Source organism: Passer montanus, unplaced genomic scaffold, assembly GCF_014805655.1.
Source record: "Passer montanus isolate IOZ18808 unplaced genomic scaffold, ASM1480565v1 scaffold36, whole genome shotgun sequence".
Lineage (NCBI taxonomy): Eukaryota > Metazoa > Chordata > Aves > Passeriformes > Passeridae > Passer > Passer montanus.
This window is the reverse complement of record NW_024368374.1, coordinates 8,414,557-8,440,329: the sequence shown is the minus strand read 5'-3', so window position 1 is coordinate 8,440,329 and position 25,773 is coordinate 8,414,557. Positions and strand designations below refer to the sequence as shown.

The following is a 25,773-nucleotide window of genomic DNA, read 5'->3' as shown; positions in this document are numbered from 1 at the left end:
ATTGTTCAAATTCTCCTCTTGTCATATTTCTAGGAGATGGTGCAGCAGTCTGAGAAGGTGTAAAGGTGTTTTTCCTGAGTACATAATAAAACACAGCATTGTGGTGGAGGGTGCTGGGTGGATATCAGGTGCCACCAAAGCTTCTCTGTCACTCCCTTCGTCGCTGAGCAGGGGAGAAAAAATTTAATGAAAGGCTCATGGGTCAAGATAAGCACAGGGAGGGATCACTCACCAGTTACTGTCACAGGCAAAACGGACTTGAGGAAACTGATTTATTACCAACCAAATCAGAGCAGAGTAACGAAACAAAAGCCCAGACCTTAGAACACTTTTCTCCTACTTTCCCTTCTTCCTGGACTAAATTTCACTTCACTGGTCAAGGCTGAGCCCATCAGTGATGGTGGTGGCACCCCTGGGATAACAGATCAGGGAATGGGAGAGGGCAGGGCATGGATGGGGACACAGATGGGTGAGTCTGTCTTGGAGCTGGCTGGTATTGGTTTCTGTGCCCGTTCCAGCGCTCGGTGCCCGCGGGCCGCCCTTCCGAGCCGTGCCCGGCCCGGCCCGCGGTGCCCGCGGCACTCGGGGCAGGCGCTGCCGCCCTCCCGGAGCTCCTGTGCCCGGGCGCTGCCCTCCGGGCGGCCGGGCTGTCGCCGGTGGATGCGGGGCTGGGCCCGGGCGGAGCGCACCCCATGTGCCCCCAGTCCGCTTCTCACCTGCGGCTGCCGGCAGGAGCTGGCTCTGACCCAGACACCGAAATCCCAAACGTCCCGAGGTCGCCCTGCTGCCCTGCCAGTGGCCCTCGGGGGCTGCCTGCCATGGAGCCTGTTGCGGAGCTTGCCTGGCGGGGAACGTCTTCTATCGGAGCAAATCTCCCTTGCTAAAGCTCGGGACAAGTAATAAGAACAGTTTTGTAGTGTTTGCTCATATTTAGGTGTGCAGCTTTGCCTGTGGAGCCACTGAAAGTACCCAGTGACTTCGGTGCTGCTCACAGAGGTTTCTGCACTGCGCTGATCCCCAGCTTCACTTGGCCATGGTCTCCTGTGGCTTCTCATCCTGTGAGATCTGACTACACTGGTGTGATCACACTATGCTAATGTGATCTAACAGACAGCTTTAGATCACACCAGTATAAACTAAATCAATATGGAATAGGTTATTTTTTTCCATTAAAATATCAATTCTGCAATATTGTCCCATTCACAAAATAATGTCACATTTTACAAAATTATATCATAATCCTACACATTACTTTGTACTTCCTTTCCATCCATTAACTTTAGGGTGCACTATGCTTTTCTTTATTAGACACTTATAAACTTGCTGCTTATTAAAAGATAAGATCTGCAATAATTTGCATACTTTCAGGACGTGGTATTTTTAGGAAGAACCAACAGCAGTAATGTTACAAAAAGTAATAAAAATGACAGTCTTAAAAGGTAGTGCCTATTTCAGTAGCACCAACTGAAATGTTAAAGTACTATGTGCAGTACTAATTTGGGGAATTTTTATTTTAGCCACTGCTCTAAGAAAAATACATCATGGATAAATATGAACTCATTAAACAAATTGGAGAAGGATCTTTTGGCAAAATATTCTTGGCAAAAGGAAAAATGGATGATGAGCCATGTGTTATCAAAGAGATCAATTTAACTAAGGTAAAACAACAACACCTGAATTATATTTACCAGATTGTGCTACTTGCATTTAGCTGGGTATGAACTTAGGTTGTTTTTTATCTCCTTTGTAGTTCAATCTCAATTATGTAGAGCTAAACTTTCCAAAGACTATATTCTTTCTAATTTATTATTTTGAAAGCATAGATGTAATATTATGAAATACTTTGCTTTTTACTGCATTTTTGTTCTTTTTAAAGCTTCTTTCTGCCTACAGTGTGTGGCAGTGCCTGATTCAAATTTTGTAATAGTTGATTCTACAATGAAAATATTGCCACTAAAGTAACAAATCACAGTTCTGTGGTAAATTTCTCTAAGCTTTTTAATTTCCTTGTTTCCCACATCCACCTTTCAGACAGGAGTAATTCACAATGGATTCTTTGCAATTCTCATTTATGTTTATGGCAGTTCCATTAATCTCGTCTGATTTTAAGTTTCCATTCTGTTGCTGTCAGCAGCTGAGCTGCTTGGCCAGACACCCCTTCAAGGAGAACAAGAGAATTAAGTCTTTTTAGGAAGCTGTTCGTCACATGTGTTTTAGATTTGTGATTTAGAATGAGCTCAGTTGGGCCATGAAACTTCTGCCTTCCTTCCCATTGCCTGCAGAGGCAGCTTAGGGCCACTTGCTTGGGTGTTGGGGGAACACCACACCTGGATCTGGTTCCATAAAGGCACTTAAAATCTCTGTGATTTCAATTCAGGGGTTTAAACAGTCCATTTCAATGAGTGCCTACATGCTTTTGACAGGTCTGTTGCTATTCTGGGCCACCCCAGTGAATTTCTAATGTATTAGAGAATTACAGTAGAAGAATGAATTCTGGAAAGAGCTGTACGTCTTCCAGATTCAAACCTGGAAAAGCTGATACATGAGTAATGACAGCTAAATGAAAAGTTGAATAGTTTCTCTCTCTGCTCGTGACCAATAAACCCCATGCATTTCTAATCTTAGATTTTGATGTACAACTAAAAGAGTGGCTGCTAATGAAATGTTACTGTGAATCCCACTTGTTCAAAAATCAGAAGCTGGAGACAGAAAATTGCTACTTTGAAGTCAAAAGATTTTTTTTTTAATATGGTAGAGTGTGTTTTATTCAGTTACTGATTTTTAAGTCTTTAAGGATTACATTTTAAAAATATTTCTTAAGAATGAGGGTAAGAAACTTTACAGTACAATACAAGATGACATTTTGAAGGATAGATACTCAGAGAAATGAATTTTTAAGTAGTATAGGTGGAAGTGTGATCATAAGAAACTAAATTGAAGTTTTGCATTAATGTAAGAGGGCAAAGAGTTAGCCTGATATGTTACAAGAACGAGTAACCTCAGTAAAATGAACAATTTTTTTTTCTTTTTACTTTGATCTTTTAACATCACCCCTGTTACCATTACAGAGTCATCTGCATCCATACTCTTCAAGTTCTTATGGGATTTCTTTAACTTTAGAATTTAAATTCTTGAACTTAAGTTTAAAGGTATACATTTGCCTGTTTGTAAAATGTTGAAATTGGGTTTGACTTCAGTAATGTTCCAATTACTGAATACACTTTCAAACGTACACTGCAATTTTTTATTTAATGTTATATATACACACAATATTTTTTAATCTTTCTACATCATCTTGGTACACTGTATTTTTGTATTAGTGGGAATAGTGTGGTAATGTAACTATTTGTGCAAAAGGTTAAATATGTCATTGCTAGCATTTAGTTTCTTAATTCTTTGTAGATGCCTGTGAAAGAAAAAGAAGCCTCTGAGAAAGAAGTCATTCTGCTGGCCCAGATGAAGCATGCAAATATAGTAACCTTCTATGCTTCTTTGCAAGGTTTACTTTTAACATTTCTGTTTTAATTGTCGTGGAAGGAGTGGAAGGCAAAAAACCTACACTGTTAGTGTTGACCACCCTTAGCCCTCTCCCTAATGCCTTACTTAAACATGGGAAAAGGTCTCAACTAGAAATGGACACCAGGCATCAAATTCAGGCATCACTTGTGTTTTTCACCTGTGTAAGTGGGTACTTGGCATGAATCCTGGATCCTGAGCTGTCTGTACTGTACAGGTTGAACTTTAGTCTTGATTTCTTATGGGAGCCCACAGTTTAATAGGAATTTTCTAGGAGTTTCAATAGAAGAGAGCTTTTGAGTATAGCAAGGAATAGGCTGATCAAGTGGGTGAGAAATAGAATGATCATTTTATCTGGTCTAACCTTGGGTTCCTCATATTTTGTTTATCCACATCATATACATATGACATTATATGGTAATGATAAATACACCATATATTAAAGCACACATATATACATACTTATATATGCATATACATACACACAGACAAAACAGACAAGCACAAAAAGAGGCCATTAAATAGAAATATAATCTGTTGGTACCTCTGAAAATGTCTTTCAGCATCTGGAATGTAAAAACAGTAAAATTGGCATTTCATACCTTGATACAGCACTGTCTTTCCAGTGATCCAATATCAATCTCATAATGCTGTGCTAGCATTTTTTCTTCAGATATATTTTGAATTACCACTCAAGGATAAAGAATTCTTCAGGACTGAAGGAGATAGAAGGAATTCTCTTCACCATGAAAGCTAATTCCCTGTATTTGTTTTTCCTCTGACATCTCCCATAAGCAGTGCCTTATGTCATGAAAGCTATAGTTGCAGCTTCTGTTCAAATTGTTCTCTGTGACCAGGATTGTGAATGTTTTAGGGGTCATGTAAATCAGATAGTTTTCTAACCCCAGAGAGGTAAGAATAGATAGACAAAAATATGCTTTTCCTTTCAGAAAAGAACAAGCTATATATTGTGATGGAATACTGTGACGGTGGAGATTTAATGAAGAGGATAAATATGCAGCATGGAGTGCTGTTTGATGAGGACCAGGTGAAAGACATTTTCTTTAGAGGGAAGAATATATTCTGTGAAACACGTGGTTTGAATTATTCAGTAATAAATTAACTTCTAAATAAAACTTTGGTAATTTTAGTTGGAGTATGGGAAGGTTTTTTAGCACTCTTAAGATCTGAAATTAATTCATTAGCAGTATGAGGATGACTTTTTAAATGCCTCCTTCCTTCTGTTCCTCCTTGCCTCATAGATGTACTTTTTCTTTACATTAGTAATGAACCCATTAAACCATGAAAACCTTCTTTTCAATAGTGCTTTCCAATTATGGGGAGGATGTATTACAAACAAATTCTTAATTTGTTGGTGCTATTTGCATCGCAGCATATCCTCTTTCATACTGAAGTCTGTGGTAAATCTCTCATTCATTTCATTTTGGTCAAAACTTCTCTGATGCCATTTATTTTTAAACCAGCACAGAGAAACAAGCCCAGATATCTGACTGCTTTTAGGCCATGTTCATGTATATTTTATTTTGTAAATAGGTAAGTATGATAAGGACTGCAATTCACAGAAGTAGGATTTCCCACTATCCCTTATTTATTCCCTTAATTTTTTTACTAACTCTTAACTTTCTGAAGGAAATTTTCTTTATGTAGGAATTAGTGGACTGAACTCTGGGATTATTTAGTCATAAATAAAATCTACTTTTGCAGGAACGATAAAATTCTGCTTAGAAACCAAATAGATACTATCCAACCTGCTAGTGGAAATATACTCTAAGGCAAAAAATTGAAGAAAAAAAAGTATTGTGACTTTTATTTTTGCTTTAGTAGTAAAAGAGGAACTCCTTGTTAGAGAAGTCAGTTGAAAATGAATTACTGGTTCAGTAATAATGAATTTTAAGATCCTATTGGGAGTCATACTAGAGCCAGAGAGAACATGAAAGAAAATAAAGAGAAGACAAACCCACATATCATGAAAGCCCAAAGGAGAGAACCAACACACAAATCCCTTGACGATGTCACAGAGTAATACATATCCAATACAAGGCAAAAGAAATACAGACAGAAGAATGAAGTATAGAAACTAAAGATGGATGTGCTGATCAAAGAAATGAAAGCAAATTTTCCCAATTTAACATAATAGTGTTAAACTATCTTTATATTTTCAAATATACTTCTGAGAAAGCCTCATTTGTAGCATCAGCCCTAATGAGGAAATTGTCTATTTAATGTCAAGCATTGCTAAATAGAAGGTTATTACTTGAATCAAAGTCTTTCATGTGCATGAGTTTTCCTAAATAAAGAAGTAAAGAAGTACATCAGCAAGTTGTAGTTTTGTTTTTGAATTTAGTCCAAAGGCCCTTATTTAAGAAGACACGTGTATATTGGAAATTAAATAGATGTTTAAAAGCTGTACTGGGCCAAGGATAAAGGATAAACACATGTGCTTACTTATTATACAAGTTTCTTCATAGCTCACTTCTTTCACCACATTTCAGCCCTTCATCTTTTTTCTCTTTTTTTTTTTTTTTGGTTCCTGGATCACATTCAGTAGGACTACAAGTACTACAGCTGGGTGGAAGCCACTTCCCAATTCTGTTTTAGTTATTTGCACTCCCTCTCTTCTTAAAAAAAGGTCTGTTATTCTTATTCTCCTTTGGCATGATTCTTCAGTCCTTGTTCAGGTGCATGTCCTGGCACAGTCAGGGAAAACTTGATGGGGATAAAGGAAGCAGGATAGGTATCTATTTCCATTTAGTTTAGTGATAGCACTGAATGGAAAGGAAAAATCTATGGCATTAACTTTAAAAATACCTTTTTTATTGTTTTACATTGTATATATTCTATATATTTTAGATTTTGTTGGTGTCTTTATTTTATATATTTCAGTAAGATGCCCCATTGGAGTCACATCAATTCATAGGTATCTATCTCTGTAACTTTCATCACAGATTCTCAGTTGGTTTGTGCAGATCTCCTTGGGCTTGAAGCATATTCATGACAAGAAGATTTTACACAGAGATGTAAAAACACAGGTAGTAAAACTGGTACTGGAGAGGGGGTTGTTTTGTCCTGTGAAACATATGCTCGAGAAGCCTGCCATCTTTCATTATCGCATACTATTTTTGGGTTTATTTGCAGAACGTTTTTCTTAGCAGTAATGGAAAGGTAGCAAAGCTTGGGGACTTTGGCATAGCGAGACAGATGAACAGGTAAGTGTGGTTTTTAATCAGTCTGTGACCTTCACCAAATGGAATGCTTGTGAATGTCCAGAATGCAGCCTGAACATGCAAATTGTTTGTGGATTGTACTTGCTGAAGGGATTCAAAGGGTCTGACACTACATTTTCTCCTGTTATCCTAAAACATGCCATCCTGCATGGAACCTCAGATCTGTTTCTGGAGACACAGTTCCTGCTCATGCAGCTGTTGGCAATAACTTCTCTTAACTCATAAAAACAAAAGTGAAGAGTGTTTAAAACTTAAGAGAGAGTAAAGGAAGAGTTTGGACATATGTTGTGTGTCCTCCAAGACAAAGCCTATGTTAATTTTTTTTAACTACCTAGAATGACCACCTGGGCCTGAGAACATAGCATGGCTGACCTTTCATCTCTATTGTTCTCCCAAAAAGGGAGGCCTTGCCTTTAATGCCTTTGTGGACAAGGTTGGCCTATCCTCTGTAGTGGCCAGGTGTGGCCAAAACATTCCAGGGGGCATGATAACAACAGGGAAATGCTTAGATTTGATCTCTTTTTGTGCTTTTTGATTATCTTTGACAGAACTCAGCTCTCAGTATGTAGACTACTGATGCCCAAAGTGCCTTCCTTTGGAAGTGTTCTGGGCATAGCTGCTGTAAGGATTGCTTCTACACAGCAGAACAGCACCCAGCAGATAGGAAGTAAACCTCAGAATTTGAATGTCCAAGACATACATTTTAAAAGATATGTGATAGGCTTATACAACAATATAATTTGTGTTGCCTTCCTTTGGAAGTGTTCTGGGCATAGCTGCTGTAAGGATTGCTTCTACACAGCAGAACAGCACCCAGCAGATAGGAAGTAAACCTCAGAATTTGAATGTCCAAGACATACATTTAAAAAAAATATGTAATAGGCTTATACAACAATATAATTTGTGCTTGACAGTACTTTTCCTCCTGTAACTAGTGAATTAAGTTTCTGTGGAGAGCTGACACTGTCTGGATGCCAGGTGCCCTGAAAAGCTCTGTTACTCCCCTCCTCAGCTCTAAGAGAGAAAATAGAATGAAAGGCTTATGGGCCAAGATAAGGACAGGGAATTGCTGTGCTTTCTGTTGAAGTGCAAACACTCTCCACTATTAAAATAGCGGAGAACTTACACAGAACTTCACACAGAACTGGGAAATGCTGTAGTTTTTCATGGGATGTTCCATTATTCAACTATTTGGAGAGCAGAAGTAATGTCCCCTGTTTTAACCTCTGGCAGAGAAGTCTCTAGTTCAGTTGTTTGTCAGTTTTCTGCAGTGTGTAAGCCTTTCTGTTCATTGTGTTTCATTAGTACTACAGAGTTTGCCCATACCTGTGTAGGGACCCCCTATTACCTTTCACCTGAGATATGTGAAAATCGACCGTACAACAACAAAACGTAAGTCTCTGTCTTTCCTTCCCATGTGTGAGGATGTGCAGGCATGAAAGGACGTTTTAGAATATTTTAAAGAATAATATAAATATTTTAAAGAATATTTTAGTAATATGATTTAAATCAGTATTTGTACAGAGCATGGGAATTTCTCATGGTCACCCTTTGTGAAGTTTTTATTATTGTGTACAATGATTAGGTGCATCATTGTACACAACAACTACCTTATACTATTAAAAAATGTCAATAGTATTTTGACTTGCAATGTCTCAAATATAACAATCATGACTCTGCTGTGATTAATCTACAGGCTTAATATAATTATATATTTCAGCTTTATAAAATTACTTCTATTTTAAACTCTCGTTTAATACTTCTTGTTAGTAGTGGTGGAATTGCAAACCAGTATTTTTCCCTTTGCTTAATCTGCTTCTTCATCAAATACCAAATTTATCTAATTTCCAAGATGTAATAAACAATGCATCTTTACAGTTCCAAGTTCATGAATTTTTGATACACTCATTTATTATTTATAAAAGCACACTAAAATGAAAACTGCTAGTTTGGCTGCTCTGGAAATTTGCAGTAGCCAGCTGCAGGAAAGATAAATAGGTCTGAGGCTTACCACAAAATACCAGATGAGAAGCACTGCAAAGTCAGGAGGTGAGTGAGCCTAGATCCCCTTCTCCTTGTGGGGAATATGATCAACAAAGGTTCTGGAGCTCAGAGTAGCATCTCAGCTCTCGGGTGCTATTCAGACAAGTTTACTCCTGTATTGTCTCCCCAGCTATCAAATCAGCTTTGTCCTTCATCCTGCTATAAATATTAAGCAGACTTCCTCGATCATGTGCCTTTTCCAATTATAATTAAAAAACCTAATTAGATACCATAGAAACACTGGTGTCAAACTAAAAATAAATTTCTAGTTGTTCTTTTTAGTGCATCTTAAGAAAAAATAAAATTTACACCAGTCTGTGACAGAATAATGGTAATAAATTTTGGGACTGAGAAGAGGTACTGATTACATGAATGAAAATATTATAGACTTTTCATTGAAACTTTAATTACTTCTTATTCACAGAGATATTTGGTCTCTTGGCTGTGTGCTTTATGAGCTGTGTGCACTAAAGCATCCTGTAAGTACTGTACAATCAGCTCCTTATCATATTATTGGAAAATATAATGGTCACCTTGCAAAACCTGTAGTAGTAATAGTATTCACAGTCAACTACAAGAGTTATTTTCATCTTATTTATTGATATTAAAGAATGACTGCTAATATTTATAATATATAATATAATATAATGCTTTTCATATTGTATCTGTTTTGTGTGTAGTAAAATAAAAAGTATTATGTTGTAGTCCTATAACTTACATATATGCATGTGTACAAACATTGAATATATATTTGCTCTTTAAAAATTACTAAATATTTTCAAGACGGATGAACAATGGAAAGAATTAAAGACAGGCTTCAAGATTAGGCTTAGGTATATAATTTTACTCATTTCTGTTTGAAAATACCAGTCTACACTTACAGTGTAACTTAAACCCCACATTTCACCAGAAAGTGGTTTGAGTCCCAGGAAGAATTTTCCTGGAGGAAATATATTTTGTTTGAAAGCACATTTGTGTCAGCAAATAACTGATATATCATCTTTAGGAAGTTGTGTTGTCCTCAGCCTGGTCTGAGCCTCAGCCTGTGACTATTACATGGAGAAAGGAATACAGCAGAAACTAATCTTGACAGCAGGAAAAGGATCAGATTCCTGGGACCAGCAGATGTTGACTTTTTGCTGAGCTCGGATGTGGGAGAAGGCAGAGCAGCACTAATAGAGCAAATTGTGCTGAGCTAGGAGCAAGGGGGATACTGCTGAGGAAAACTGCTGATTTCACAAAGTGGCAAAACATGAAACATTACTTTGTATGAATATTAGGTGTTTTATTCTGTATTGCTGCCCACTGTTTCAGTGTGAGGGCAGTGACTCAATGCACAGGTAGACAGGAAATGCAAGCGAAGCTAAGGTAAATTCAATTCCACCACCTTCAGAATAGCCACATAAATAAAAGGGTGATTTTAGAAAGAACATGGGGGTTTTTTGCCTCTCAGTGAGCTGAGAGGACTGAATTATCTGACTGGCATCACTTGTTAAAAGATCAGGATTGTATCTTCATTCTGGAGGGAGCACAGAATGCAGAGGCTGTTGGGTGAAGTGAAGTTTTGAAGGTGAACCCTGTGAAGACAGTATGTATGTAGATCTCTGCTGAACAGCTTTTGGCAAAACACATCATGTTTCATTCTGGAAAGATGGGCTTATGTGTTACTGTCTGACAGCAGAGGGTGAATAAAAGTCTTCCAGGTACAGATGTCATTAGACCTTTTGGTTATGCAGCTAAAACGAGGAGAAGGTAACCAGGAAACACAGTCAGAGAGTGGTTATATTAATTTTCTACCGCAAACCATGGTTAGCAAGGAAGGATTTGTGGGGGAATTCCACAGCACAGGGCTTCTCCCCCCTACTCTGCTCTGTGAGACCCACCTGGAGTGCTGCATCCAGCTCTGCAGCCCCCAGCAAAGGAAGGTCATGGAATTATTGGAATGATCTCAGAGAAGGGCCACAAAAATGATCAGAGGGCTGAAGCATCTCTTCTACAAAGACAGGTTGAGAGAGATGGGGTTGTTCAGCCTGGGAAAGCGAAGGCTTCAGGGAGACAGAGCAGTTTTTCTGTGCCTAAAGGGGGCCTGAAAGAGATGAAGAAGGACTTTTGACAAGGGTATGTAATGATAGGGCAAGGGAGAATGACTTCAAACTGAAAGATGGTAAACGTAGATATTAGGAAGAAATTCTTTACTGTGAGGGTAGTGAGGCACTGGCACAGGTTACCCAGAGAAGTTGTGAATGCCTCATCCCTGATGTGGAAGGACACGCTGGATGGGGCTCTGAGCAACCCAGCCTAGTGGAAAGGGTACCTGCCCATGGCAGGGAGGTTGGAATGAGATGTTCTTTGAGGTCCCTTCCAACCCAAACCATTCTATGACTGTGTCAACAAGTACCTGTTTTCAAGTTGAGGTGTCTAGTCCATAACTCTGAACCAGCAACACTTACTGTCCTCTTCTCATTGTTTTCCCTAATTAAGTTTCAAGGCAATAGTTTGCATGAACTGGTGCTGAAGATTTGCAGAGGACGTTTTCAACCAGTATCTCCTAACTATTCCTACGACCTGAGGATATTGATTTCCCAGCTGTTCAAAATATCTCCAAGAGATCGACCATCCATCAATTCTATTCTAAGGAAGCCCTTCTTGCAGAAACTTGTTCTCAGGTACCTGCCCCCGGAGGTGAGTGACTGTGCCGCTGCCTTCTGAGAGAAAACAAGTATGAAAGTGGCATAAGCAGTTCTGTCAGATATTGTTCTGATAGGTAGCACGGGAAGAACTCAGTCACACTGTGGTACATAGAAAAAGGCCTTCAGCATCTTGCTCTAGAGGCAAGCAGATACAAGGTAAAGATAATAGTATTATGTATCATTAGTTCTACAGTAACATTTGTTAGTTATAATACAACTGTTGGCTGTAACTTCCTCCAGCAGTCTTTACTGCATGTTTGGATGAAGGGTTTCACCCAAATATAAAAGTAAATAGAGGAGAGAACTGCAACAGCAGAACCATTCACCCAGGCAATATATAGAATTACTATACACTGCTGTCCTGTTCAGAGAAAGTCAGCTTTAACACTAGCTCATCAGCTACAGTCATCCAGAAGAGCTGCCATAGGAAAGTGCTGAAACGTTAATCTTAGTTCTTTAAAAAGCAGAATTTCCAAAAGTGAGGGGCTTTGGTCTAGTTTGTGTCTGTCACATGAAAAACATCCTTACTGTGTGAAAAAAGCATAAATCTTGCAAAACATGCTCCATAGTGTTTTACAAAACAATAAGAAAGTATTTTACAAAGCCTTACAAATTTTATTAAACTGTGAGACGGTGAACTCTATTTTGATTTAGTGCCTATTGATTGACCACATTATGTATGCAGTTTCTAAAAAAACCTGAATGAATAAATATATGTCTATGAACTGTTGAATATCTGGTGTGTTTCTAGCAGTGTAACTTTGTTGTAATTGTATATTCTTCATTATATCACAATGAGTCCTCAAATTTATCTTTGGAATATCAAAACAGTTAAAACAGTTCTGTGAAAATAATCTATGTAGTTACTTAACAACACTTTGGACTCCCCTCCTACCCTGCCCCCCCTCCCCAAAAAAAATAAAATTAATTAGTAGTGTAAGGAACCCCTGTTATTTTAAACCTCATTTAAAATAATTTTCATCTGCTCGCACAACCAATGTAATTTGGACAGAAGCCTGAACAACTAAATATCTTAGGCACTTAAAAAAAATCACTGATCGTTTAATCATAGTTTTAATACATTTTGTCTTCCACACATGATACTCTAACAGTCAATACTCATGAAAGATTTAAAACTCACTTAGAAATTACTTAACCCAAGAAAGGACACTGCTTTTCATTACTGCATCTAAGACATTTGCAATATATTGACTGACCAAACTGGAAAGATCTGTACTTGTATTCTCCTACATGGGAAACTGATAAGGTAGATTTTTCACTTTTCAGCCTTTTTTTTTTCAAATTTCACAGGTACTACAGCATTGCCTAGTGATTTGTAGAGTATGGAGGGCTGGGTTTATAAAGGGAATGCCTAAGCAGAGGCACCCAGAGCCTGTGAATTAGACCTCCTGTTTTGTGTTCTTGGAACTAGCATGATATCAATACTCCAGTTTATAAAGGTCTCCCTCTTATTCAGTATGCTTGGCAAAACTATGTGTGGTATGGTGTGAGGTATGGTGATGATGGTAAAAGGATGTAAGGGATGTTTACCAACCCAACCTGTCAATGTTAGCTGTGGGCATCCTACTATGGTTTGCAGTCACATGATGATTAATCATGAAGAGAGCACAGAATGCAGTTTTTTATTCTCTTATTGTTAAAAAGCATATAAACTTCAGAAAACAAGAGTCCAGGACCCGGTTTCTCTGGAATCTGGAATAGTGACGCCTTTCAAGAAACAAGAATTATTTCAAAGAAATGAATGGAAACCTCCTTCAAGAGTACAACAGCCTATTATTCAGGTACTGTGTATCCACATTTTCATATATATATATATATATATACACACATAGATATTTTTATACACAGACAAACAAAATCATCTTCAGAATTATACATTATTACACACACACACACACACACACACACACACATATATATAATCTTCAGAAAGCAAATGCCTGCACTTAAAAAGTTATTTTAAAAGGCTTAAGACGTGTTTAGCTATGTATAAATATATATATATATATAAAAGTATTTAAGTGTTTAGCTTAGTGCCTATGCTAAGACAGTAGAGACAGTTAAACATGCCTGAATCCTCAGAAGAGATGTTTTGAAAGCCTAAATGGGAAATACTGAATCTAGGCTGCTTTGGTATGGTCCTTTGTAACAAAAGGATTGAGGCATGCTTAGCATTTATGTTTGGACAAAGGCAAATAAGTTCCGTGTTTGCATTTTTTGCTATAAAAGCAAATACACTGATCCTGTTACTTCAGCCCTTCTGACAGCTCATTCATAGGCAAAATCACCAGCACTCACTGCCATTGCCTCAGATACTTATTACTGACAGCCTTCTCCCAAATGCAAGCCCAGTTTTTCACAACCACTTTGTCTCTCACTTGTTTTCCACCCTCTCTTTTCCTCAGGCAGGGTATCAGCTGTATGCTATGCCCAGCCTCTTTCTTAGCATCACTGCACACATTTATGTTTACTTTTAAGAGCATGAGGTAGTATCTTGAATGCTGGTGAGCATAAGCACAGCCCATTTAGGATCTAGGAGCCCCCAGATGTGCACACTGCAGTTAAGTGAGCTTAACTGCTCATAGGGAATGTGGAATTCCCAGAACTGCGTCCATCATGCAATCACTAACACTAACTTTGACTAATGCTGACCCTATATGGAACATAGGACTTTGTTTTCCTCACAGTTACATTTGTGCCAATGCAAATCCAGAGATGGATTAAGTTGGAAAGATAGTTTCCTTTCACTGCTATAATCAAAGGCAGAATTTTGTCCACAGTGTTTTGACCTACACTGGGAACACATTCCCAGAATGTTTCCACATTCTTTCAACATCCAAATAAACAGTGTGCAGGGTTTCAGGGACACTTGCATAGTGCCATACTTTGAAGATATTGCTTCAGGATTCACAGAATCACAGAATGGTTAAGGTTGAAAAGGACTTCTGGTCATCACCTTGTCCACACCCCTGTTCAGGCAGGGTCATCTAGATCCAGTTGTCCAGGACTATGTCCAGTTGGCTGTTGGATATCTCCAAAGATGGAGACTCTATGTCCTATTTTGGCATCCTGTGCCTCACCCTGCGTCACCCTTCCCCACAGTGAAAAATATGTTTTGTGATGTTCAGAGGGAATCTTCGGTGTTTCAATTTGTGCCCATTGCCTCTGGTTCTGTCACTAGGTACCAGAGGAAAGTCTCTCTCCATTCTCTCTGCACCCTCCCTTCAGGTAGCTACAACCACGGATAAGATTCCACTTTCAGGATGAACAGTCTGAGCTATTTTGGCCTTTTCTTGTAGGAATAATGCTCCAGGCCTTTCATTGGACTTTGTCAAGCTTGTAACTTTGTCTCTTTTGTTCTGGAGTGCTCAGAACTAGACACAGCACTTCATGTGTGACCTTACAAGTGCTGAGTAGTGCAAAAAGATCACCTCCCTTGACCTGCTGGGAATGCTTTTACTAATGCAGGCCAGGATGTCATTCACCTTTTCAGCAAGGACACATTGTTGGCTAATGGTCAACTTGTTGTGCACCAAGCCCCCCCTTCTTCTTCCCTGCCAAGCTGCTTCCCAGCTGGATGGCTCCCAGCATATACTGGTGCAGAGGACTTTGCACTTCTATTGCTGAACTCCATAAAGTTTCTGTCATCCTATTTCTCCAGCCCTTTGTGGTCCTTTTGGCTAACAGCACAACGCTGTGGTGTATCAGCCACTCCTCCCACTCTGTGTTATCAGCAAACCTGCTGAGGGTGCACTCTGCCCCCCTTTCCCCATCATCTAAATCATTAGTGAAGATGTTGAACTGTAGTTACTGGCCTTCAGCTGTGCTTCACCCTGTGATCACTACCCTCTTGGCCACTTTTCAAGCAATTTCACTGCCTGCTCATCTCACTCTCAATTCATCAGCTTCCCTGTGAGGATTTTAAGGCAGACAGTGTCAAAAGCCTGCATGAAGGCAGTTGCCTGATAGGAAATGTCCCCTTGCTCTCCCCTTGTCTGTCATGACAGTCATTTAATTGTAGAATGTTAGTGAGTTGGTCAAGCATGCCTGCCTCACTAGTCACAGTTCTCAGTCCCCTGGCATTTTTTTGGATAGCCTGATTTGTTCTCCCTGCTGCTTGGGATTGCCATCTGGAAACCATACTGTAAAGCCTACTTCACTGAGGAATGAGATAAACACTTCTTGGGGTTACTTCTTCCTTGGGAACTTTGCTGACAGTTGGAAACTTTCTTCTTACACAGATATGAATTTTTATTCAACTGTAATCTGGACTGTACCACAGGTACATGAGTCTATTTTCAGAGTATCTATGAAGGAAAATGGGGACTAGTTAATGTATTTAACTGTGAAAGTGATACTTAGATGCATTTACATTTATATAAGAAAGTAAGCAAAATTTAGCATTTTTCTCATGCACCGTATAGTCTCCCACAACGGAAAAGTTTGTGGATGTCTGGCCACAGTTACATCATGCAGTGGCAGCTAGGTGATCATGTTCTCTCCATTGTTCTTAGGAGAAATGGAAATGACAGTCTTGTCTCAAAGGAGGAATACAGGGATGTTTCATCACAGTAAGAGCTTTGAGAAATGAAAGCCCAACTCCCACATGCACGTAATCAAAGAGACGTGAAATGAAACAGCACAGTGCTCCCCTGAAAGCAACCATCAATGCCTGTACTGTCCAGAGCTACATCCCAGGTTCCCCTTGCTATCACACGTCAAAATGAGGCTCTCCTGGAAATAATTCAGTGCTTTAGGCTCCAGAACAATGAAGTGACTCTAGGGCCAGGACACTACAGAGTACAAAGCCTTATGCTGACTCACTCACAACAATGTGAGCTGCTGCTTAGTGACAGGAGCTGATGGAGCAGGGGAAAAGGAAAAGGCAGTGGTGAGATCACATAAACCTTGACAAGTTTCTGGGTTATATTTGAAAGGATTTGGAAAACTTACACTAACTATACCATAGATAGTCATATTACCATGCAACTCAGACAGGGGAGAAGTACAGGAGGTTAATTCAAACTTGTGCTGATACAAATGAGTAGAGGTAAAATAACATATTTTATTATATTTCCAGCCACAGACCTCCAGATTTAATATGGCAGAAAGGCCAGGAAGCATTAGAGTACATGGTCATTATGGTCATTACTATCAGAAGCTTGACAGCTTGCAAAGGAAAGCTAATGCACATTATGACCTTTTTCGTATCAGCCAAAGAGTTGAAGATTACTATGAACTAAAAGGACAAGTTGCACCTCCACCACCTGACTGGTAAACACATCACTGTATTTATGTCTGTCTTGTGTATTTTGAGCTATCAGCCTTCCTGAGTAAGTAAGGCTGGCATAGCTGATTTAGTAGAATGCCTCCTCTGCTTCGTATTGGATAATTTTTCTTTTTTTTTTTTTTTTACATAAGTTTGTCACACAACAACACAATTTCCGTTCCTGTTCATCTAGAAATTCCATCTGAATTGGCCTAGTGTTTGACATTTAATTGTCAAAATGTCTCCCAAATCTCAGCCCAGTCTTTTACTGAGTAAAAAGTAAAACATAAGCTTTCTGTATAGTCTCTGATTATACCAAGGAAAAACACTGCCTGTCTTTCACACCAGGATGAGAACAATACAAAGATCAGAAGGAGTTCTGCACTGAAGGGAACCAAGTGAGGGAAGGCCATGAAAGTGGTTTTTTTTCCATGCAGCGCTTATATTTCTGTTCCAGATATAAAGACCCTTTCTCTAGCAGTTTATTTACTTCAAAGCTTTTCTGTTACAAAGTAGAGGTACAACTTTAGGAGATTTCCTGTCCGTTCTGTGACTGGCCATTTTAGGTGTGGATGAACATTGAAAATGTTGAGAAAGAAATTTTGAATACTTCCAAAGCTTTCCTTTAAAGTTGACAGAATCATTAATTTTCATTCAACAACAACAGTGTTTAGAATGTTTCAGTTACAGATCTTTAGATTTAGAACATCTTTTGTGACCTGAATTTCTGGTGCCTTATTTAAGGACAGAGTCAATTCAGTTTTGCCTCCCGGTGGCACAAGTGGGTTCCTGAGGCAGGAAATTAAATAAATGGGAAACAGGGAGCTTACAGGTCACTGATGGCTTTTTTACATCAAAAAGCAAAGGAAAAGTTTAGAAACTACACAAAGTTTGCCTGATAAAATTAGGCACAGAGGAGAAAGACAATACAGCCCCCATTATGACAACTTTCACTCATTTTGAGAACCAGGGAAATCAATTTTGTTTTAATTAATGCTTTCAATGACAATTAGTTTAATTAATGCTTTCAACCATTTATCAAATAAAAGGTGGAAGGGCTTTGCTGCACTCTTCAAAAGGCTTAAGTAACTGAAGTAATAGGAAAAGGAATGCTTGGAAAGAATGTTTCCGTATTTTACTGTTGTGCCATATTTATACATATTTTATCCACATTTATATATCCATGTAGTATAAAGCAACTTCTGTTTGTCATATACGGTAGAATCTATAGAGAATTATTTGTGCAAAGGCAGCAGAGTTTGCAATATAAAACATAGTATATGTACATCACTTTCTTCTCTCAGGACTGCAGAATTTCTTCAAAGGCGGTTTGAAGCCCAGCAGTACAAGATTAAAGTGGAAAAACAGATGGTAGGTAAATGCTGAACCAGAGAATAAAATCTGTAAAAGGAGAATGAAAATCCAAAGATGAATGAATGTCTTTTGAATAGCAAACTGTAACACTGTCAGGTAGAAGGTTTTCCTCTAGCCAGTTCCCTGATCTGCTCTGCAGTGTTCATCCTGAGGTTTTATTTCCTCATACAAAACTGTAACAATGTAAAATTCTACTGTGACTTTTTCCTCCCAAAACAAACACTTGCCTTTACTGCTTTCTTCAGTAGAACAGGGAGGGTGGATTGAGTGAGCACTGAAGGAGAGGATTCTAAATGAAAACTCATTTGCCCTGGGATTCATTTGTACATCCATAGGGACTGCGACCATCCTCTGCTGACCCATATCATGACCAAATACAGCAGCAAAAAACCAAGGAAGAGCATCTCAGAAACCACCAGCAAAACACGTCTAGAAAGAATGAAATGAAAGAACAGGTAAATGAATCTCCTCCTTAATTGCCTAAAACACTCTTCTTATATTCTTGACAGTAGTGTTCCTGGCATAACAATTCTTTTTCATCAGATTCGCTTTTCCATCATTGATTCTCTTCCATTCTTTTCCCATCTTTTACTAGAGAAACAATATACCTCTAGAGTTTTACTTTTGGGTGACAGAGAAAACAGATACTTCTATCTTATGTGAACATATATAAATACATTTATTCTTTCTATCTTTGGTTTATTAAAAACATATTCTACCCTACTGTTCTTTAATAGGAGTATTTGAAACAACTGCAGAAAATTCGGGAAGAATACCACAGTGATGTAAAAGAATTCAGAGTTAGAGCAGGAGTACTCCAGGTAACAAAGCTCAGACATATGGGTATTCATATTTACTTTTTTATGCTAGAATACTTTATTGGGAATTGAAATGAACATTTTTTTAAAATATTCCTTAGGAAAACCAGAAAATACAAGATAAAACCTATCTTGTGAAGCAAGGGAAAGCTGAGCACCAGTCTGAAAACAAAGCTATATCTGGAACAGAAGAGTCACTTCAGGTATCAGTACCATCTCCTTCTAAATGGATCTTTCTGTGTGAGTCCCACACTGTCTTTGATTCATTCTCTGGGACAAATCTGCCAATATCAGTAGTGTCCTCCTCAGTGATCCTGGATCTGAGCTTTAATAAAATTAATTCACACCACTTGATGAAATTAAGTGTGTTATAGGGAGCCAAATTATGAGAGAATTTGGATTCCCAGTGATTTAATGGGAAATGCATGATAATGATAAAGAAACATTAGATTTTGGGCCTGCCTTCTGTGACTATATTTAATGGGCTCTCCATCTTTTGGAGAAACTGAATAAAAGTAAGATCTATAAATTGTTATGGTTTCTCCTGAGCCTGAAGGCATGCACTGATAGCCACAGAACACAGAGGAAGCTGTGTACTCTTATTTACTTTACTTTTCTCTGACGTATTCTTATAGGAGTCATTATAATATGAAAAGGAGTAATCAAATATTTTTAGGTGTTGCCAGAAAACAAGATATTGCAAAACAGGGCTATATTTTTACAGGCATAGGTTTCCACTAAAATCTTGATTTTAATCACTTCTAAAGTTTTCCATAATGAAATGAGTCTGAGTCATCTTGCATGTGATCATAAAATATAAAAATCTGTATTATTTTTATCTTGACACAGTACTGTATCTTTCTAACATGGGTTTTTGAAAAATCAGAGGCTTGCAATTTATGCAAGAATTTCTTTTTGCCAGATAAGCCAGAATTGGCAATGAATGGAATATTCATTAAAACCTCTGTAAAGGAAATTGATGGCTATATTTGCTACTTAAAGAAGTCTCTTTCTTTATGTGGTATACATATATTCAGTTACAAAGAGTGTAATTAAAACTAGGCTTTTTTCTCTCCTTCCAGGATATGGAGGAAAACTTCAAACAAGTCAGACTCCAGGATAGGCAAGACCAAACAATATTAGAAAAGAGACATAACACAAAAGTATCCATCTTTACTGTTGTATTTTTTAAAATTTTCTTATTATATCTGTACATTTGAAATTACTGTATTACTATGGTGGGTCTGGAAATCAAGTTGAGAGTCAATTAAGAGTGCTGATTTTCTGTTTGTTAAAAGTTTATATCAGAAGAAAATAAATGAGCTTTTCTGACCATTTAAGGGATATACCCCTTAGACATTCCCACCTAGTAATCAATCTCTACCTCCTCCTCCTCCTTATATCAAACTGCATTAGCAGTGCATGGGAACTCATGTTTATTCAAAGTCTAAGTAAAGTCAAGTCAGAATGCTAATTTTAAAAGATTATGTTATAAAATATTATTCCCTATACTGGTTTTAAAATCATAGAAGGAAATGGGAATTGAATTAGAAATGCACATAAGATACCAGGAATGTTTCTGACCATAAGATCACTGTGAAATGGAATAAAAGTCTTTTATGAAATATTGTACGGAAGCAGTACAGTATTCAATTTTATCCAAGTTCTGGTTGACAACCAGCTATAAGAACCAACTCTGTGTATTGCAATGATTTGAATTAAATGTTTATCAAAAGCCCTTAAAATCAAAGTGGATGCAGTAATTTTAAAATATCACTAAAGGAGAAGGATGATATTTAAGGAAGTCTATTTTTGTCCGATGTGTTCGACTTTGATCTTCTTAAGCAGAAGAAGAATGTTATAAAATAGAAGTTATTTTCAATAGAAGAATAATTTTCAAATTTGTAGTTCCATATAATCTGTGTACTTTTAATTAAATGCTTCTATTTATTAGAACAAATTAATAACATGTGAATTTTCTTTAGGGAGGAGTAAAATTTGAAATTAATTTAGATGTATGTTTTCCTGAGGAAGACAGCATTCAAGAAGTACAGGTATGTTTTAGTTATATTCACAGCATTTACATTAGAAATCTGGAACCATAATCTAAGATTTGTTTCCATTACCATCATCCTCTGCCTTTGTTATAATGAAGCTTCGTATTGAGGATTTGTTGTCATGTTGCATATGTCTGCCCTTCTACAAGAGGAAAATTGCTTACAAGAAAATTGGGTGATGCTTGGGTCAATATTTCATGTGGTAAAATATGAAGAAGTGCAGATATTTAAATTTTCTAAAATGGCTTGAGAGGAAGAACTTATCTCAAAACTGAGTTAGTCTGCAAATGCTAAATTTAATTTGTAGATTGTTTTAGTACATTTCTGTTTCTTTTCAGAAATTAAGCAGTATTGTACTGTATCACAAAGCAAGAACAACTACAGACAATATTGTTTTCGATTAGTAAAATTATGTTTGTGTCTTATCAGCATGTAACAGCTACCTGTTAAGATTTTTATTAGTATATTAGAATTTTTTTAAAAATTCCTAACAGCAACAAAAAAAATATTTTTAGGATATATATTTTTAATTTATAAAGCACTGTTTTGTCATTCTGTTGTTTCGCATCTCTGCGAAACATGGAACCCCATGCAGCCCTCTGATGCACAAAATATTTTTAATTTATAAAGCACTGTTTTGTCATTCTGTTGTTTCGCATCTCTGTGGAACCCCATGCAGCTCTCTGATGCACGATGTAGCTTCTGAGTCTTGCTGCTTCACTTTTTGTTACGCAATTTTCCTGTGCATGCCTGAGGTTGGCTGGCAAACACAGTAAAATGAGAAGGGATTAGCTATTGTAGTATCTTTGTTTACTGTTTCCAGAGTAACTTATTGTTTTTTCAGGTATTAGATAAACTCAATGAGACTTTAACTTTTGTGGATGGTGAGAATCTTAAAGAGAAATTGGTGGAAGTTCATGAAAATCATACAGACAGAGCTTTGGAAAAACTGTCTGACTACCCAAAAGGTATTTATTGGGGAAATGCAATGCTGAGTATTAATCCTGAAAATTATGTAGGAGTTAGATAAATTCTAGCTCTCATGAGCTCTTTCTTTGTATCACGTAATATTATAATCACAGGGACATCTACTTTACAAAAAAAAAAATCCAAAGAACTTTGCCTCTTCTATTTCTTCCCCTTAGAGTCCATGCTTGATGTGAAGAAACCCTCACGTAATATTATAATCACAGGGACATCTACTTTACAAAAAAAATCGAAAGAACTTTGCCTCTTCTATTTTGTCTCCTTAGAGTCCATACATGATATGAAGAAACCAAGAAAACATTGGCAACCTGGAGCCCCTCAGACACTACTGAATTTTTTAGCTGGTGCTGATGTCTCATCTGCATGTCCTACTGTGGCTGGAAATGAACTTGGTGAGAAAGTTTTGAGCACCTAAAATTTAGACTGAATTCATCCATACCTGAATGTTCACATGATCCAGCAGGCTTTTCATTGCAGGACTTTGTAACAGCAGAGGTTATTGTACATGTTAAGGCATAGAAAACAATTGTCACTTTCCCCTCGCACACTGCAATCATGTTATGTTGCTCACACACAAGGTACATGTTAAGGCATAGAAAACAATTGTCACTTTCCCCTCGCACACTGCAATCATGTTGTGTTGCTCATACGTATCAAGAGCACTGTGTTTTATCAGTCACTCTGGCTCAAAATACCAATCTATTCAATTAATCATCACCACTTTCTCAGGCCTTGAGCTGATGACACACAGCAACAGGGCAGTGAGTGCCAGTGCCATCTTGGAGCGTGGTGGAATTCTCTTTTCCCTCTGCACACAGTGGCGGTGCCACCACTGTCACAAGTGCCACCTCACCCCACTGTGGCTGTGGGGATGCCACACTTGAGAAAAATCCCTAGGCTTCTTACAGTACCACTGTGTACACTGCCAGGCAGACAAGTATCTCCAGTGACAGGTTTCTGCAAACAGGAGCTCTGCCAGCATTCCAGCACACTCTGCACACCAAGATAGACAAAAAACAACCTGAAGAGTTTGCACGGATGTAAAGACAAAGCAGAATATTATTAATACACCACCTTTTGTTCATTCTGCCTTAAAGACCACTGGGCACTAAAGAAACAGAACTTCTTTTAAGCTCTTTCAAACCAAGAATCCAACAAGTTTCAGAGTAAGGACTGCTCAGGGAAGCTGCACCTGCCTGTTCCAGGTTTAATAAGAAGTTACTTAACCATTAAAATTGGTGTTAAACATTTTTAGTGATGAGTAGTCCAGACCATTTTTCCTATCCATGAGATCAAGTACTTATAAAAAAATCAGGAGTATTCCATAAAGGAAAACAAATTCAGAATTACACAGAATTACACTGGTGAGGCCACATCTTGAGTACTGTGTCCGAAAAAGAAGAAATCAGTGTTGAGACTAGAAAGTCTGAATCTGACAAAAGACAGTGCTGAGCTACAGTAATGCTTTAGTGACCTGAGAACCTTGCTGTTCTTCAGCTCACCATGTTATTCTGCCTGAAGACATCCCGGAAAACAGGAAGCAGTGGAAACAGACACCACCAGAGACACTCCTGAGCATCTTAGCAAAAGCAGAGCTGTCTGATGATTCCTTTATCTGTTTTGAGGAAGACAAAGGTAGGATGTTTTTTCCCGTAAATTCTGCATGTTTTTCTTTAGTGTAATATTTATTCTACCCTTGGCAGAGGGTCTGTGATGAGAAACAACATTTTGAAGCAGTTGGCAATCTAGAAAAGCAGGGACAGAACCTCTGCTCTGTCCCTGAAGCACTGAGAGGCCTCTTCCAGCATGTTGCTCTTTTCAAAAGCAGGGAAAGGTGCATGCCCTACTCACTGGCTATTACCTTCATATGTAATTCTGACCTTTACTTGGGTAGACAAAGGAAAACTACAACTGCCATCAGGCTGGTAGGTACCACAAACCTGGAGCTAGCCCCTGCAACTGCAGAGCTTGAAGCACCCTGTAAAAAGCATTTATTCAAATACACACATGGTGACTTAAATGACAGTGGTGACTTTACAACAGGGTCCATGCTGAGACAGCTGACACTGCAACTGATTCAAACTCGCCTGCACTGCAGCACACTTTCCTAAGGTAATACTGTTTTAAAAATTACATTTACTTTGCATCAACAGAAGTGTGACATTTACATTGTAATTTGAACAACAACAAAAGATTTCAAGCATTTATTTGTTTGCTATTCCTTTACACATACTTTTATAGTTTTCTAGTATACAGCTGAAGGAAAGTTTCTCTTTCTTTACAGAAGGGAGATTAACTCTGTTGCCTCCAGAAGAAAACAAGGAAGATGAGTCAGAAACATGCTCTGCTGTTGATGTTGATGAAGGTAGACTTGAGCCAAGATCAGATGGTGAAGACACGTAAGTCAAGCACATCAAGAGAAAAATCCACAACTGGACAGCTTTTTAGGTTGCATTGACTAAAGCTTTACTGTGTTCTTAAAAATTCATAAATAAAGAAAACTTAGAGAGTCTGCTAATTTAACTTTTAATTCTGGAATTTGTCACAGCCAATTCAAATTCATTAAAAATTAGATTTAAAATGTCATTAAAAATTACAGCAGAAATATCAACATGGCCTTGCAGCTCTTTTCTCTTGCCTTTTAAATACAGGTAAACAAATACAGACACAGAAGTTCACATTAGGTGTGTTACTTGTATATTGTTTATAAAGTGTTTAAAGAAACCCTAGTAGTCCTTAAATGGAGAAAGGTTTGCTATGAAATTATATTAATATAATTCCCTTGCTTTACTGTCTTGTATATTATTTGTAAAGTGTTTAAAGAAACCCTAGTAGTCCTTAAATGGAGAAAGGTTTGCTATGAAATGATATTAATTAATATAATTCCCTTGTTTTACTGCGCAGAAATTTTGAAGATTCTGAAGATGAACTCAGACATGCGCTGGAGGAATCTCTGGAAAAATTGTCAAATTCTCCAGGAGAAGAGTCTCACTTCTTTTCAATAAATAAAGGTCAAACAGATGAAGAAAAGATGAGTTTACCTCACAAACTTGGAGAATCTGATGATGATTTAGAAAATAATCATAGGTTATTTGGTGTTGATGCACATGAAAAAGAAGGCTGTGATTCTTTTTCTTTAAGGAAAAACAAATCAGGGATACTTTTCAGATGTCTGAACATTGAAAAATCCTCATCCAGACTGAAATGCTGTTTCATCTACTATTCTAAACTACCTGGACATACCTGAAAAATCTTGCTTGAGCAAATTTCTGATTGTGTACTGTGTTTAACCATTTTTGTATCATATAAGAGAGTCTCCTAGTTGGTGTATTTTATTGCCCTAGATAAATCAACTCCTTGTTTTAAGAATCTCTTCCAGCTTTTCATAATCAATGTGTACTGCCAGTACAGCTTTGTAATCTACAGTTTCATTTGCACAGTACTGACCCTACACAGTAACAGGAGCTGCTCAGGAGTTTTATATAGTAGCAGTAAAAGGGTTTATTAGTGCCATGAGAATTCTGCATTCCCCAGTTCCTAGTAAAATATGTAGGTATGTAGGTTCTTCCAACCATATTTTTTCACATAAAAAATTTCATACAATCCAAGTGAATCTTAAATAAAGGGAAAATTACAGCCTCTAGTCTGATTTTAGCAGGTTTTTTTTTTTGTTCCAAAGAATAATTTATTTTGGAAAATATCTTAAAGAGTCCAACTGTTAACACTGCCAAGTCCACCACTAAAACATGTCCC

The 25,773-nt window shown here is 37.8% G+C and overlaps 1 protein-coding gene across 1 annotated transcript; it reads left to right on the top strand.

The window, feature by feature from the left end:
* Positions 1-1,515: 1,515 nt before the first annotated feature.
* Positions 1,516-25,645, top strand: NEK5 (NIMA related kinase 5). The gene is made up of 22 exons (XM_039716720.1): positions 1,516-1,658; positions 3,403-3,499; positions 4,467-4,564; positions 6,483-6,566; positions 6,673-6,743; positions 8,067-8,153; positions 9,229-9,283; positions 11,286-11,486; positions 11,569-11,650; positions 13,160-13,296; positions 16,596-16,789; positions 18,089-18,155; positions 18,494-18,613; positions 18,896-18,979; positions 19,078-19,179; positions 20,059-20,139; positions 20,962-21,030; positions 21,878-22,001; positions 22,287-22,412; positions 23,518-23,655; positions 24,305-24,419; positions 24,925-25,645. Exons 1-22 carry the CDS (start codon positions 1,542-1,544, stop codon positions 25,265-25,267), a joined length of 2,592 nt encoding a protein of 863 aa, XP_039572654.1. The 5' UTR covers positions 1,516-1,541; the 3' UTR covers positions 25,268-25,645.
* The last annotated feature ends 128 nt before the right edge of the window (positions 25,646-25,773 follow it).